This window comes from Populus trichocarpa, chromosome 4 (assembly GCF_000002775.5).
Source record: "Populus trichocarpa isolate Nisqually-1 chromosome 4, P.trichocarpa_v4.1, whole genome shotgun sequence".
In the NCBI taxonomy this organism is placed as follows: Eukaryota; Viridiplantae; Streptophyta; class Magnoliopsida; order Malpighiales; family Salicaceae; genus Populus; species Populus trichocarpa.
This window is the reverse complement of record NC_037288.2, coordinates 6978233-6996111: the sequence shown is the minus strand read 5'-3', so window position 1 is coordinate 6996111 and position 17879 is coordinate 6978233. Positions and strand designations below refer to the sequence as shown.

General features: G+C 34.9%; 2 protein-coding genes across 2 annotated transcripts; one reads left to right on the top strand and one right to left on the bottom strand.

Moving 5' to 3' along the window:
- The first annotated feature begins 10416 nt into the window (after positions 1-10416).
- Positions 10417-12544, top strand: LOC7493572 (GDSL lipase). Its single transcript, XM_002305854.4, has 5 exons — positions 10417-10877; positions 10977-11098; positions 11242-11472; positions 11667-11931; positions 12284-12544. Exons 1-5 carry the CDS (start codon positions 10631-10633, stop codon positions 12505-12507), a joined length of 1089 nt encoding a protein of 362 aa, XP_002305890.3. The 5' UTR covers positions 10417-10630; the 3' UTR covers positions 12508-12544.
- Positions 12545-12922: 378 nt separating this feature from the next.
- On the bottom strand, positions 12923-16414 carry LOC7493573 (patatin-like protein 2). The gene is given in 8 exon segments (XM_024599631.2): positions 12923-13270; positions 13393-13565; positions 14532-14674; positions 14677-14830; positions 14928-15089; positions 15173-15359; positions 15503-15684; positions 15850-16414. Coding segments are annotated over 8 exon segments (1197 nt in total). The 5' UTR covers positions 15982-16414; the 3' UTR covers positions 12923-13206.
- Between the last annotated feature and the right edge of the window lie 1465 nt (positions 16415-17879).

Genomic DNA, 17879 nt, shown 5'->3' with positions numbered 1-17879 from the left:
CTTAATCCATGAAGCTATGACTCTTATGGAAAGGCTCTTCAAGTTTTGAGAGCGCCATTTATCAGTTCAGATTGCTTACTTGATCGAAAAGGGCTTTTTAAAAGCACGTAATACAAGCTATGGTTCATGGCTATGAAAGAAAGGAATTTCAAAAGCTCAAAAGGTGTTTGAGGGTTTCAAAGACCTAGGATCAATATCAACTATTCATCAACTTTTTCTTATTGTCATTGTAGAGAAAATGACATATAACCTTATTAACCTTAAATATCAGAATTCTCTTAACATAGGTTATATGCAAATCCAACTTTTCTTTGATGAATAACCAATCTCAATCATCTGATAACTTCAGGGGCTTTATCATGGATGCCAAAGGTCATGGCTTTCACATAGCATTTCTCATAGTTTTCTAACACGCCCCCAATCTAGGTCTTCTTTCTTTTAACTCTCTCTCAAATGTTGGACTTTTGTTCTAAGCCTTCTCTTTCACTTTTGTCTTTTCTTATTTGCCCCCAGTGCGGGGTGTGATCCTAGTCAGGGTTTTCTTGAAAAAAAAAAAAAATATTCTATCAGGCTCAAATGGGGACCGCAAGGGATAATATTTCAAGAAATGTGAAAGGATAACAAAGATGGCCTTGTCTCATTTCAAGCAAGGTCGGTTAGAATCGATAAATTTTGACCTCATCCAGTGTAATGATTTGGACTTGTAAGAGTCATGATTCACGAGTCCATAACTACCGAATCCACTACATGTCATTATGCATACTGCTAAAACTTAGCTATATGATGTGTGGTTCAGTTTCAGGAGGTATGAGTTCAAAATTGTTTGGTCACCTCATGTCATTTTCAAGCATCGAGTTATTTCTGCAATCAAAATACTTTTAATCTTCAGGATTGATTAATCTTAATCGTATGTTGGAGCTTGATCAAAATATTTTGTAAAAATACCCTTTGAAAGAAGCATCTCTTGATTTCAAAACAACAGGAAAACAAAGAAAAGACATGTTTCGTTCAAGGATGAGATGTGACCCCAAAACAAAATGCAGAATGGCAAAAATTCCATACAACATGATTGACAGTTCAACGCCCTTCTTGGATCAACTATTCTGGCAATATCTGTGTTTACCGAGCAATTTCGATCACTCGTCATTCTGAGGATGTTCTGGCGACAAAATGATCAATGACAAGCTCCTTCACAGATTCCTCTCGTCTTTTGCTCACCAATTTACGGACTCGATTCTTGCAATTATTCAACTGAATGGCCTGAAATCCCCCCATGATAGTCAAATCTCCTGTTTGGATTATATCACATAAGAAACAGTGGTTGCATGGGATTTAACAGAGTCAGCCAAAAAGTCTGGAATCTGACAGATGCTAGTAGTCCAACTTGGGTGGCAGAAAGATGTCAATCTTGGCAAAGATATTTGAGCAATTGATGTTATGGCAAGACCTGACTAGGCAAAATGACTGAGGTTTCTCAATTGAGAGTCATCTTCTGATTCAACTCTCATCACTGTTATGGAATCCATGGTAGATCCTTCAATCTTTCCTCTCTCGATAGCTAGCTCAATTCTTTTGGCAATCCTCACAACATCATGTCAATCTTCCAATGTTGTTGCGGTTGTATGAGAATTGTTGGAGACCTTCCAGTAGCCAGGTAATCTTGGCAGCACCCGGAGAATTGCAGCATTGTCACTGCCAATGTGTGAAATGATGCATTGTTCTTATTGGAGGAGAAACACTGAATATGAAACTCCTTTGTCTCCTCTTCGATCCCTCACTGACAGTGCAGCAAACAAACACCTGTAGAGGGAGCTCTGCTCTGTTGAAGTTTCAATCTTCTTTCTATTTTTCAGCCGAGGTCTGTCTCTTTTCCCTACTTTTGCATTTTCAAGCTAACACTAATGAGGGAAAATTATAGATGATCAGAAACTACTGCATCCCTTCTTGGATTCTCCACTTGCAGATCTACAAACAGATTTCTGCAAATAGAGCTCTGCCACGATGAAGTTCTATATTTGCTCCTGTTTTCTAGCTCAAATCTGGCTTTTCTGCATACTACAGTGTTTCAGTGCGGAAACTGGTGGCATAAATTTTCACATTGTCTGAAACTACTACATCCCCTCTTGCATTCTCCACTTGCAGAGCTACAAACGGGTTTTTGTGGAGAGAGCTCTGCCACGTCAAAGTTCGATGACTGCTCATGTTTTCAGACTAGGTCTGACTCTTTGGCCTACTCCAATGTTTCAGTGCTGAAACTGATGAGACAAATTTTTGTAGCGTATGAAAGTACTACATTCCCTCTTGCATTCCCAACTGGCAGATCCATAAACAAATCTCTACAAAGAGAGCTCTGCAACGTAGAAGTTCAGTGTCTAATCATGGTTTTTTTCAGTTTTTTTTTTTTACATCTTGTGCTGCTGAACTGGAATTGAGCTCACAGTTGGGGTAACTTCAAAGAAGACTAATGCACCATGCACAGAAGGCTAGCAATTATTTGGTGCCATTGAAAAATATGGAGGCGATGAACAATTAGCAGTGCAACTGAACAAGAACCAAAGTTGTCCTTAGTTGATGACTGAAGGCATTGTTGTTGTTGTTCAGGACTGAAATGGAGATGTAACTTCAATGGGACATGGACAAGCAGTGTTTCCGCAGAAGATTGTGCAGACATTCTCTTTCCATTTGATGCTTAACACTTGTTCAAGGAGATCTGAGTCTAGCTACTTTGATGCTCTCAACTCCCCTTTGATAATGAGCTTCTCTCTGACATCTTTCTTCATTTCCATTATCTTGTTTTTTAATCACGTGGAGCACAGCTTGTGTGGGGGAACCTATCTTTTAACCCGGTACATGCATGATAAATGTATGAACATGTAAACTATATGAAGAACTCGCCCTTCGAGGGGTGACATATGGTCGTAACTCTTGTATGATGAAACAAGAATCTTGATTCTTGCCCAAACTCTACAATGAAAATTTTCTGAGTGACGGCCATTGGGTCACCCACAAGTCTTGAGTTCAAGATGCTTCAAGAAGGGTTTGCCCTTATGCAAAACAATGTATACGGAGCACACATCCTAAAGGCAGGTTCTATTCATTATGTGAACGTGGGTAGGTTTTCTACTTGGTCTCAAAAGGGTCTCATATCTGCCCAGTGACGTTCTTCGTAAAGACAGTGTGGGGGCGTTGCAAGGAATAGTTAAGGTACGTCTACCCACCATTACCAAGCAGGCACTCAGATATGAGTTCGGTTTTTCACGCATTTGAACCCTGACCAATAGTCATAGGGCAGATCGCTAATTCACCACCTAACTTAGAAGCTTGTGTGTGCTTTAAAAAATAAATACAGGTGATGCATGAAACAATTCTAAAAAATACATGGATAAAACAAAAATAAAACAAGACAAAAATGCAAAAACTTAAACACATCAAATACACAAAGCTTAGTCCAATATTGTCAGAAACAGTACCTTCCCCAGTGGAGTCGCCATTCTGTCGCACGTCAGAAAATCAGCGCGGCATCGGCTGGCGATCTTTTTCGTTGTTATGCGTTTGCTTGAATTTGATTCGTTGGGAGTCGCCACCTAGTAATTTATTGAAGGCTACTAGGAAACCGAATGTACTGGTCTAATCAGAGATTCACGGGTAAGGGACTGGTTGTGGTTAGGAAAGGTATTAGCACCCCTAACGCACCCTACCTGAGGTAAGCTGCTTCGTGACTTTGATGTATTAAAAAAGTTTTAATAATTGTCTTTTCATCGGATATTAGAAATACAACTTACATGTAAGTTAATAATTCTTCACCGTGATCCAATCAAAATATTAAATTCTTCTTTAATCTTTGCAATTTTATCTTAAATAAAAATAAAACATCCATAAAAACATATACAAACACACCCATACACTTTCACTATTTTTGCTTCTTTTCTTTTCTTTTCCTTTTCTTTTCTTTTCTTTTACATCCACAATACAAATAATAAAAATTCAAAGACCACTAACCAAAAATTACATTACACTTTGGAAATTACAAAGAAAAACAACCTCTAAAAAATCCTAGAATTTGCTGGGAACGTTTCTGTGAAGCCATGGACCCCAGGAACAGTGGCGGCGCATCCTCTCCACGCGCCACCGTCACTGGCGGCGCGTGGGTTCACGCGCCGCCGCGAACAAGGCCGAAAAACGGGTGGATCTGGCTCAGCTTCCTTTCCTTTTTCCTTCTCTGCTGGTGGTGACAACCACCGTCACCTGCAATAACAGAAAACGCACAACACAGTCGATTTTAATTTTTGTTTTTGTTTTGCAGATCTGCTTCTCTGGTTCGGTTTTTTCTGCAGCTCAGTGTTTTCTTTTTGTTTCCCCTTCTTCTCTGTTTTCAGGCGGGGGCTGTCGGCAGTTGTGCTTCTGTTGAGTCTGGCCGGCTGTGGGAGATGAAGACTTGGTTCGGTCGGCGGGTTTTGTGCTGATGAGGAGGAGATCGTCGGGTCTGTGCAGTGAGCGGCTGGAGGAGCAGAGGAGGGAGGAGCGGCAGACCGATCTGGGTCCGTGGGGGAAGCTGCTGCGGTCGGCCGCCGCTGGGTCCTTCGGTGGGAGGAGGCTATGAACGGGACTCCTGCTGCTGCTGTGTGGTGCTCGCTGGAGCTGGGTCGGCCGAGAGAGGAAAGAACGGTGGTCGGCCGAGAGAGCCAGAAGAAGAAGGAAGGTGCTGGGAGCAGGAGAGGAAGGAGCGACGGACCGATTTGGGTCCGTGAGGGATGTTGCTCGGCTGCTGCTGTAGTGGAAAGAAACGACTGTGATGGAGAGTGAGCGGCAGCGGCTGGGAGAGAGGAGAGGCTGTCCGGTGGAGGTAAGGTGAGGTGAGGGCTGGAGAAGGGAGCAGCTGAGAGGGGAAGATGACCGGTTGGGGATGGCTGGAGGCCAAGGGAGAATGGCAGGAAGAGGATGATGAGCGGCGGCTTGGGAGAACCAAAACCGTGGGGGGCGGCTCCTTTGTTAGAGATAGGTTTAGCTTTAGGTTTAGGTTTTTTTTTGTATTTTCTGATGTTTCAAAATTGCCCCCCCTTTTTGTTTGAGTATTGGATCAGTATTTATAGGTAAAATGTTGCATGAATCTCAAAATTGGTCCCTCAACTTTTTTTTTTGTAAATTTGATTTTTCTTAATTTTTTTGTATTTTTTGAAAACGAGCAATATCAACGTTGACTCAATGAAGAAAATCAATGATTTTAAAAATAACACGTTAAAAGTTGAACGCGTTCCAAATGTCTTTGAAAATTTAAATTCTTTTGAGACGATGCTAAAAACGCTAAAAACGATGCAAATGTATTAAAAAATGTATTTTTTGGATTTTCAATGTTTTTCGCTATTTTTGGATTTTTCTAAAAATTTATCAAAACATGGGTCAAAAATTGGGTAGCAACAATGGTCGACACCTAACAAGTCATGGTCATCAGAAGTGCTACTAGAATAACTATCAGTGATCTTGTCCATACAACACACTACACAAACCTTAATGTTATATGTCTTTCTACCCTTGCAATATTCTTCAGTATGAAAAACATGTTCATTGACTAAATACCCGTTATAGCACTTCACCTTTTTTTCAGGACCCGGACATATTAAATTCAAAGTAACACCATCATTTCCTTCCAATTAATAAACTTGGTACAAGAATTGCAACCATTAACAATTAAAGAGAAATATGCAATGAAATTGAGTATTAAGAAAGATAATAATAATTAAATAGTCCTTACATATGTTCTGAACTATGTGGAGATTCTTCATCTTGTAATCAAAAGATTTGAGATGTAATCAATTGTGAGTTTTGGGATAGTAAAAATTGACGATGTTGCATACGAGGAATTATTCAATATATTAGTTTATAATAGTATAAGAGATAAATTGTTTGAAAGTAATAGCATGTTAATTATTATACTTACTGAATAAAAGATCTCTGTTCAATGCAGTTAAATAACACATAATTATGTGCATGCCTGAATAAAATTTCTGACAGTATCTTCCACTCACATCATTTTTTGTACAGGTCATCCAAGATGGGTAAATATTGATAAGTTCTCACTCGAAAACACTTCCCTATCATCGTCATGCCGTGGAACACGATTGATTCTTGTTCTCAAGTAAGGCTTGAAATAAGACAAGATAAATGTAGAGATCTATTCGACAATATAAGCCTCGCATATTGAAGCCTCAACATGCACCTTGTTTTTAACTTTTCTCTTAAGGTTGAACAACTATTTGCATGGAATTAAATGAAGGTTTTTAATTTAAAAAAAAAAGACAATAAAAAATTAATTACGATGCATGTGTAATCTTTAACCTCTTGAATGAATATGTCCATTTATATTAGACTGAACCTTCAACTTTTGCCTCCTTTTAGTGATAACGTACAGGTTTTATAAGCTAATAAGTGTTGGCATCTTTTTTTTTTTTTACTTATATTAGTCCCATATCGTAATTCAACATTGGTTTTTGAAAAAAAAATTAGGTTTCGTGATTTTCTTCATTTTCCTTTTGTTATAGGGTTATCCTGATCTCGTGACTTGACCTGTGGGTTTGGCAAGTTAATCCGAGTGGGCTCAAGCCTTCTTTTGGCTTATAATTGTTATTTTTCTAATTCTTTCCATCTCATGATTCAACATTCAACATTGATTTTTCTTAAAAATTAGGTTTTGTTATTTTCTTTGTTTTACTTTTTGTCGGGTTATCCCGATCTCATAACATGATCTTATCTACTTGTTATTCGAAAAGATAGTTATAATCCTATGTCTATTCCAATTTCTAACATGTAATTTTAATTCTGTGAAGGTTTTAAGGAGGGTAAGGTGGCATGTTGTGGTGCGGGTCCTTACAAAGGAAACCTTTCTGGTTGTCGTCCAAGAACAGTATGTTATAATGTCAATGACTACTTGTTTTTCGATGGGGTTCATCCAATAGAAAAGGCCAACTACCAATTTGCAAAGTTAATGTGGAGTGGAAGTGCCCATATAGTGAAGCTTTACAATCTTAAAACACTACTTAAGAAAATATAGATGAAGTTATTCTTGACCAAATGTAATATTAGTTTTTTGAAAATTAAGGAGCATGATCGATATCTTGTAATTATCCAGTAATAAAGCTTTCAAGTTTTAGGGATGTATAGCCTGTGGATTTCATTGCCTACTCGATGATTAAGATCAAGTTGGATTTAACCAAGATTGAACTAGCCAATCTCAAATAACTTTAACACTAATAATGACATCATAGACATGAACTCATGGTCTCTAATGCGTTTGAAGATGACAACATGCTTTCTGTGACAGATGATGGTTCATCTCAGCAACGAGATTCTTTACGGACTTTGGAAATTCATCCTTCTCAGTATAGGAAAGCTGTTACAGTAAATACATTTTTTAACAAATTTATAAGTTAAGCACATACATACGTATTATTTAGATACTTAGTTGATCAATGAAGTTTACGTTGTGCACACATTAAACTAATTATATTAACGCTACATTATTATCCAAAAATCTCACTTTTTTTTCCTAATCTTGCCTATAGTTAACAAGGGGAAAGGAAGGAATATCATAAAGTTAACCACTTAATGTTGATGTTGAGATAGGAAAAGGTTCCTAGATGAAGAAAAAAATTTGTGTTTAAAATCTTTATTTAATTAGTTAATTACAACCTTATTGAACTAGTATATTTGGAAACCTTATTTGATTAGGATAGTTTGAGCTTGTAATTTCCCTATAAATATAAGGGCCTTGTATGTAGAATTTAAGTTTGTGTTGAATATCAATGAATAAGAGCTTAAGCAATTAAATATTTGAGTGTTTAGTGTTTTCAAAAATTTATATTAGAGCTAGGAAGAAAAGGAGAGCACGACCACAAGGAAATTAATTTCAGCCATCAACATATGTTATTTGAACCATCTACGTATGGTATTAAGGAAAAGAACTTTGTAATTACCAGGCTTCCATCCTTCATACAGAGTGTTCAACCAATTTTTTCTCTTGTGACTAACCTTAGCAAAGGGAAGTCAAAGATCTTAGATAAGGTAGCGTGCGAGTTTTTTTTTTTTGGGCAAATACAGATTGATCAACTCTAGATTAACAAGGTAAAAAGAATGTCAAAATTAGTTCATTCCTATTTGCCTAAAAAAATCTTAATTGGAGAAATAATTCTTAGTTTAGTAGTTAGAAATATAAGAAATAGGGTTTCTAAGTATAATAGGAGGCTTTAACAAAAGATATCAGTCATCCTCTTATATTTATATATGTAAGGTTGTATACAATAACAAACATAGAATGCACAACACATAATTATAATCCTATACAAGGTAAATATGTATATACAAAGGTAATTCCAAAATCCCATGATAATACTTTCCATAATATGCCCCTTCAAGCCAAAGATTGAGACTCCACACAAAGTTTGGACATAAGATAGGCAAATGAATCTTAAAGTAAAGGTTTTGTAAAAACATCAGCTAATTAATCTTAAAAAGAGATAAACCGAACTTGAATCTCCTTCTTAACAAATTTATTACAAACAAAATGATAATCAACCTCAACATGCATAGCATGGACATGAAAATATAAAGTTGACCAAATGCAGAATATGTGGGTATGCTCATTATAAACTCAAAACCAGAAGGGGAAGGACTCTTGTCACATATAGAGAGCTTAGATACTTCTCAATCACTCCTAAACTGGAAAGGTTATTCATCTCTCCAAAGACTGTTGAGCAGATGACATGACATCATTCACATGATAAAGTGAATGGAGTCATGGTGCACCCATATGATGGTGAAGCCTGAAAACATTTGAATAGGGTGTATCTTTAGTTTTTAATGGAATTAAAGAATGTACATCTTGAGTTATGTACAGACAGATTCAATCTATTTGGGTTATTTGTTGCTCCTTATTTTTGTTGGCTGATGATACTCATGGTTTAAAACTTACCATTAGGGATGTGTATGAGGCTGAAGTTTATATTTTTATCTATGGTCATATCCAATTCTAATAGTTCAGGTCGGAATATAAATGTTTGTCTTCGACCGTTGATTGGTGAGTTAAAGTAGTTGTGATCATGCTCCTTAATTTGAAGTGCAAGAAAAGTTTTTATTGTGATAGGGCTAACAATGTTGTTGATAGGAAGGTTTGGGATAATCACAGCTTAACTAGGTAAGATTAATATCAAAATAAATATCTTTAATTTAAATGTTAAATTTTATTTTTCATTTATTAACCGATAATTCATTTATATCATTTAGGTTGCGTGATTTTTTATACGAGGCTTAGAAAAAAATCCAAAACAATATGGTAAATAAAGAGATCTTCCAGACTGAAAAGATATGGCAATTTGAAAGAATTTCAGACCTCCGTACATCTTAGAAGTTGTATGTGCAGAATATATTTAGCACGTGATGTCCGAGCATTTCGAGCGATGGTCACAATCCGATATGGAGAACCGTTACAAGAAGTTCACGATTCCTTTACCATACACACCGATAGAATGACTTAGTGCTAAGATGGCCGAACTCTAGCGATTGTACATAGAGCTGAAATTACAGATGAGTGGTACATGTGCTCCCCTTTATTGGCCCCGCGATCCCGACAAAGACTCGTTTCCTCCTTCTTCAGCCCCTCTATTGTATTTGAACTAATAAATTTTTAAATGTGTAATAAATATTTAATTTTTATTTAAATTTATTTTCTTTTCATTATTTTCTAGTTATTTTATTAGATTAAAAAAAATTAATAAAATTACTGATAGTCTTACTGATGAATTAAGTCCATCAGTATAATTCAGAAAGTTGGAAAATAATGACTGGAAATGTCATTGCCACTATTTAATCACCGACGGAATTAAACCGTTAGTAATAATAAAAATTTCACTGATGGAATTACAAAGTCTTTTTTGTCTGTGAAATGTCATATTCACCGATAGAAATACCGACGTTATAAAACAGGTAAATGTTTTTTGTTTGGTGCACTTTTTCTGTCTGTAAATCATCAAGGAAAGTTTTTTCGACGAACAATAATCGTCTGTAAACCTGTCGGTAAAAGTCATGCCAACGGAATCCTGTCGGTAAAATGTAAAATTTTGGTGGTAAAATTAAAATTTTGGTAGTGAAATGAGCCATCAATATATAACACACACACACACACACACATATATATATATATATATATATAAAGTCTTTACGTGCAAGGTAAGGAATTAGCATCTCTCTATTTCTTTTTCTTTCTTTTTTCTAATCACTTAAAACATAATATCTTTTTAAAGGGTTTATATATAAAATATAATTAAAAAAAAAACACTTGTAAATCCACCTATATCCCAGCAGTAAACACAAAAATTATATAAAGGATTACAACCCAAAACACTTGGATTTTGTTTTCCAAAATATGAACAGCTCCTTGTTGCCACCCGAAGCAATCCCATTGGTCTATCCTTTTGCCAGTGTGTCCCAACCTGTAATTAGCTCTTTTCCTCTTCTTTTTACTAGAAATTAGGAGAATTCAAAGGGAAATGTAACAGGAAATGCACCACATTCTTCTATAAATTCAGAAGGAAGCAGAATAGTATTGTCAAACAACCACCACAGCTTTTATTCTAAGTGAAATATGGCAGACCTGAGATTCAATAACTGTTCTTTCTTTTTGGTGTTATTTGCAAGCCTTCTAGTGGCAACAAGCTGCCGTGGTCACTCTCGTAATGCTTTATTTATTTTTGGTGGTTCATGGAATGATGTTGGAAATAACAACTATATGGAAACTGCAATCAAAGCAAACTTTTTGCCATACGGGGAAACCTTCTTTAAGAACGCAACAGGAAGGGCTTCTAACGGTCGATTAGTCCCAGATTTTATTGGTAAAAAGAAATAAAATCCTTAGCAACATTTTTCTTTGTTTTCATTATTATTTTATGAAATGAATTATTAGAATATGATTCTTCCAAATTTTTTTGTAGCCGGGTTTGCCAAGTTACCATTAATTCCACCATATCTAAGTCCTGGTAACAATGAGTTCACAAATGGATTGAACTTTGCATCAGCCGGAGCTGGTGTTCTGACTGAAACTAATGTAGGAATGGTATGTGATCTAGCCTCGTGTGATGTATTTTCTTTTTCTTCGTGGGACGGCTTAGGCTTGTCGTCTACTACGACTACTATTATTCATGATATTGTTAATTTGAATTCCTTCTTAACAAGATTATTTTTATTTCCCTTCTGAAGACCATAGGCCTTAAAACTCAGCTAAGTTTTTTCAAGTATACGAAGAAGCACTTGAACGTCAAACTTGGTGAAGCAAAAACGAAGACGTTGCTGTCTAGAGCTCTTTATATGTTTAGCATAGGAAGCAGTGATTACATAACATTTGCCACCCACAAGACCACCGAGCTCCCGTCCTACACAAGGGACGAGTATGTCAAGACGGTTATCGGCAACCTGACAGATGCGATCCAGGTAATTAACATGTCATGGTAACATGACGCAGGCACCTTCTCTATTTTTTTTATTTATAATTTATTTATTTTTCAAAGGATTGTTAAGGAATAATATAAAATTATTCTGCGAACTTCACTCAACTGCTCAAGTCATTATGTTTTCCTTCAAATTTGACTATAGATATAGATAATGGTTGTACTTTGGTGTATCAGGAAATTCATAGCATGGGAGGAAGGAAATTTGGATTTTCCAATTTGGGTGATGTGGGCTGTTCTCCATTCCTGAGAGCACTTAATGAGGCCAAGAACATTAACGGATCAGGATGCATGGATGAAGTTACGGTGCTTGCAGAACTCCATAATAAAGCACTGGCTAAAGCCCTCAAAAAACTTGAGAGAAAGCTCGAAGGATTCAAGTATTCCAATTTTGATCTCTTTGCAGCTTCGAAGGAAAGAATTGACAACCCCTCGAAATACGGTACGCCTATCTACTAGTGCTTTAAATACATACTTATAAAACCTAGCTTCGAAGGAAAGAATTTGGTAACTTGTTGATGGCTCGAGCGAGGGTTTATTTTGAACTAGTTTTTTTTTATACCAAGTTGATATTATTTTAAGTTAGTAGAATGATAATCTGGATTGACCTAATGATCTGAATCAACCTACACAATTTGGATGTTGGGCCGGGTAGGTTCTCATAAAGGTTCCCTACACCTTTTTTGAAAAGATAAATATATATAAATACTTTCCAAGCCTTCTCTAGCTACTTCAGCCTGCACAGTTTCCTTTGTCTATTCTAATTTCTAACATGTAATTGAAATTTTGTGAAGGTTTCAAGGAGGGAAAGGTGGCATGTTGTGGTACGGGTCCATACAAAGGAAACCTTACTGGTTGCTGTCCAAAAACAGTATGTGATAATGTCAACGACTACTTGTTTTTCGATGGGGTTCATCCAACAGAAAAGGCCAACTACCAATTTGCAAAGCTAATGTGGAGTGGAAGAGCCGATATAGTGAAGCCTTACAATCTTAAAACACTACTTAAGAAAATATAAATGAAGTTATTCTTGACCGAATGTAATATTAGTTTTCCAAAACTTAAGGAGCATGATCGATATCTTGTAATTGTCCAGTAATAAAGCTTTCAAGTTTTGGAGATCTATGGCTTGTGAATTTCTTTGTCCACTTGATTATTTAAGATCAAGTTGGATTTATTTTTCGTTGTAGTTTCAAATTTTCATGCTCCATAAAAAGGGATGGCCGCCATGTCCTCTCGCCTTCAACCTAAACCTAAACCCCAAAATCCCAAATCAAATCTACGCAAACCCCATCACAATGTCCATCTTCTTCAGCCCATCCGCCTTAACCTAGTTATGAGAGGAAATAAGGAATTTTATTGATAAGTATCGTATGAGAAATTTAGGTAAAGAATTAGTTATGTTCAATATAATATATTTAATGTAATCACTATATAGAAACTCTAATTTAAATCTTTATAATTGAATATTTTCTTTTCAAATAATATGTTGAAATACAAACTAAAAAAAATCTATTTATACTAGTTTTATAGATTAAAATTCATAAAAATAAAATAAAATCATATGCGATACCATGTGCATGGCATCTTTATTCAAAGAAAAGCTTAATTACAATCTAAACAATTAAGTACAATAATTACTTCCAAATTTATTAGCATCTAACTAATTTTCTAGAAACAAAGAACCAAATTGCCAAATTATTTTAAAGTGGTAGATTTAATTTCCAACTGGTGACCTGGCCTCACGAAGATGCTTCTCCCTTGAGAGTAATTTAGCCAACCTACACAAATCCAACAAAATCCAAAATATCGAAGTAAATAAACAAATTAATAATAGGAAGATGAAAATTAGAGATGCTTTTAACTATTAATATATATAAACAAGATCAGGAGATATATTTACTCTATGAGAGCCTCTTCATTTGTCATCTTATTAATTGGTTCAAAGACTCCAGTGCCTAAATTAACTCTTGATACTGATTTCTTCAACAATTCTTCACCCACTTTCACAAGATTCTGCAAATTCTCTTTGGTGGCAACATCCACAGATGAGAGTGTTCCAGTCAATGTATTATCCTGTATATATATATTAATGTTAGATAATATATTTTTTTATGGTTGTTTGGGAACATTTTGTGGTAGGAGAGGAGGGGAAGGTGAAGAAGGGTGAGCAAAAACACTAAAAAATCGATTAAACCGATAAAACAAAAAAAAATAACCGAAAAAAGCGAACTGTAAAAAAAAACCGATTAAACCGATTTAAAATTTTAAAAAACTGACTGGTTCGGTTTTATAAGTCTGAAACCGAAAAAACCAAACCCAAAACAAAAAAAACCGAGCCAAACCAGAGAAAAACTGAGCCAGACTGAAAAAACCGAGCCAAACCAGTTTGAACCGGTTTTTGTTCTAAAATAACCGAAATGAACTGAACTGAAACTGGACGGTCTGAACCAGTTCCGGTTCTTTTTTTTTAAAAAGAAAAAAAACCGGTTTGGTTACTTTTTTTTTATAAAAACCGAACCAAGCTGGAAAAACCGAGCCAAACCGGTTTGAACCGGTTTTTGTTCTAAAATAGCCGAATCGAACTGGACCGAAACCAGTCAGATGGAACCGATTCTGGTTCAGTTTTGTTTTTCTTTTAAGAAAAAAACCAATTTGGTTGTTTGTTTTTATAAAAACCGAATTGAACTCAAAATAATCACTTTTAGAAAAAAGAAAGGAGGGAATAAAGGAAATGATGGTAAAAATACATATTTATTTTTGGATATAAAAGTGATTGAAAGATGATATATATTAAATATTGATAATAGGTTAAATGGTGACAAATAAGATTCGAAAGGTTTATTTATTAAAAAATGAAGTTGAGTTTTTTTTTAAAAAATTTATATTAAGTTAATATAAAAACAAATAAATAATGTTATTTCCTTCCCCATTTATCACCTCTCAATTTAGGAGTGAAAATAATATATATTCACCTCTTTCCTAAACAAACTGTTAATGTAATTAGGTTGTATAGAAAACCAAGATGGGCATGAGATGCACCTGAATTCGAAGATAATTGTCTTCCGATTTAAGGGCTTGAAAAACAGTGCAAAGGTGAAAGTCAACCATGTCCCCACTAGCTTGTGTAAAAACATCCACTAATGGAGTAGAATGGCCACTAGTCAACCATCCCAAGATACCCTAGCTGCTTCATCTGCATCATACTTTCCTTCTGATTTTGCTGTACCAGTTCCCAAAGACAGGACTAGAAATCGGTCATATTCCATTGGTTTTATGGGGAAGAAGTCAGGATTATACCGATTGATTTCTTTTGAAACTTCACTTATGGCAACTAAAGTCTGATCAAAATCCAAAAAATAAACAAATGATAATGAAGATTCTTTAGTTACACAAGTTCAAGAGGCTGAATATAGACAAAATTATTCATGAACATACTGGATTATTTGCAGCCACACCACCATCAATAAGATTGAATTCTCTAACATTGCCTGATGGATCTTTGGTTTGGAAATAATAAGCAGGGAGATAAGTTGGGGCGGCTGAAGTTCCAATGCATATATCAGATAAAAGGGCATCCGTGGATGGGTTGTTCTTCACCTGATCCATGCATAAAGACATTGTAAGGCAAATATTTCAAAACGTCGAAAAACATTTTTAATTAGAGATGTGTGTGTGTTCACCCGATAGCTAGAAAAGATTGTTGGCTGGAGGTTCTTGATATCAAAAGTAGGGATCACAATATTTGTCAAGGTCTGGTGCAACCGTGTGTCTCCCAACTTTTCCTTGACAATGCTATGTAAAAATTTCCCATCATATTTTGGTCCTTTCAAAGTCTTGATCAGATTTTCAGCTGAGGCAAATGGAGATCTATTGCCAAAGAAAACTTAAATTAGTAATTGACAATTTGAATCAAATGGAGATATATTGCCGAAGAGCTCTTAAGCAGTATCTTGACAGTTTGAAGGAGAAAAACAAGTTTAATGCAACGATTCATTTGCCGGGATTATTACCCGTCTTGAGGAAAGATTTTAGGGCTGTTCTCAAGGTAGAAGGCATTAATGTCTTTGGCAGCAAACAAAGGGCGGTTTTGCTTGTTTGGGGCAGCTAGCATAGCAGTCAAGAGTCCACCAGTGCTTGTCCCTGAAATCACATCAAAGTAGTCTGCAAGTCTTGCATCTGCGCCATCCAGCTTCTAAAAATTAATAGCAAAACAACTGCTTAGTGATATTTATATACACACATCGATACGCCAAAACTAGTAATTATTTAATTTAGTTCATGCATTAAACTTAATTTCTTATTCTGCTGTATGATTTATACATGTGATCATGAGCCCGGTTTCTTATGATCTACGTACCTGAAGCTCAGACTCCAAAAAGAAAAGGATGGTTCCTGGAATAATGCCTCTTATTCCACCTCCATCAATGCTAAGAATAGTGATTTGGCTTCCATAAGTTGGAGGTTGAATGAGTGATCTTGGAGTTTCCATATGAGCAATACTGAGAAAGAAATGCTGAAAATATAATAAGAAAATTAAGAGACCTAGAAATCGAAGAGTTATTAGAGAAGTAATTTAGCTTAAACTTTCTAAGAGTTTGGGAGGTCGACAAGCAAGTACTGAAATCTAGTTAAGTGTTGAAACTTGGAGTCTCCAAAGGGGATGTGGAGGTATTTATAGACTTCAAGTCCTTATGAAATTCGGGATTTTCTACGTAGTCCAAAAATTCTACAAACCCAATTTGATGTTTTTAGATGCAAGTAATCAATTAGAAAGAATCAAGTCATGTTAATATCAAATCATGAATTAAGGCCGAAGGCAGCTACGAATTCAAAATAGGCTACATAAAATTTTGCTACATGGAAGTTTCTCCATAGCTAAGGATAATAGGCTTGTGATAAAAGCATCTTTGAAGAAAAGTAAGAAAAACATAAATTTTGGTAACCAGCTGTAATTGTTAAGATATATATATATATATATATATATATATATATAACAGTGTACTTTACTTTTTGTTTATTAGGAGGACTACAAGATCTTGAAATCCTAATTTATTAAATGAAATTATTCGTTACTTGACTTCTATACTATGCCTAATTGTGTGATATAATAGTGTACTATAGTTATCATTTGTTGGTAAAATAAATATTTATAAATGATTAAGAAAGAGAACAATAATTCAATTTTTTGAAAAAATAGAATAAGAAAATGAACTTTCTGTTCAAATATAATATTTCTTTATTTAAAAAAAAACTAGCAAACTTGTTTTCAATTTTTAAGTTAATAAGTATAACTTTTTCATAATAATCTTTTATTGGAATGAAATAAAATTAATATTTTATAATTTCTTCAAATAGAAATATGAAGATGGTTATTGAAAATTAATTTTTTATATAAAAAAATAATTATAATACTGTTTTTTTTGTTAGAAATTTTTTTTATGTTTTTTACTAATAAATATTTTTTTCCGATTTATTATTCAAAGTAAAAAAAATAGAAAAGAAAAAGAAAACTAGAAATAACAAAAAAGAAAAAAAGAAATTATTGGGATATTTTAAAGTTGTGCATAATAATTGTGGATTTGTTCCGTACGAAGTTCTTTGCATTAAAAAAATTAATTTGCATGGTTGAAACACTCGATAATTAATGTCAAAATATCGTTCCCTCTAGCTTAGGACATCAAAGCCGTCCCTAGATCAAATCGAACACTTCTTAGATGGCAATGATCTACGCAAAGCACTTCCAAGCAGCATAATTGCAATGTTTATCTCTTTTTTCAGTCAGCATTTTAATTTTTGTCAAATATTTTTGCAGCATAGTACAGTTTTTCCTACGTGTTGTCCACATCTTGTGTTTCTTGTAATTAAGTTCATGCCTGTTCTAAGTTAGACTAGCTGTTCTTGATGCTAATGCTAACTCATCATAGAACAGAGACTTAATTAAATAAGTTAAAGTAGAGACTTCTGCAAGGAATAGCATTTGCTAATTAAGAACATTCAAGACTTTTTAATTTGGAAATCAAGCAGGAAAGTATTTGATTTCAATGTCTTTATTAGTTTATATCATCAGGCAAAACTTAATTATTGTGCACAATCATTGACCAATCCCTCTTCTTAATTGATTAATTAGTTCAATTCCTTTTATGTTAAATTCGAGTTCCATTTGTAAGATTCAAATCCTATGATAACTAGATCGATCTTTCTCGTCAGATTTAGATGTGGGATTGGTGTTAAAATGCCTCTCCTTTGGTCTTTATATTTTGCAGCCTTGAATGGGAAAAATCCATTAATGTCGTCATCCTTCTTTCAAAATTCTCTGAGGCATTACATTATTCATTCCAGACACCTATAATTGCTTAAACTAGTAACAGACTCAACTTAAACCTAATT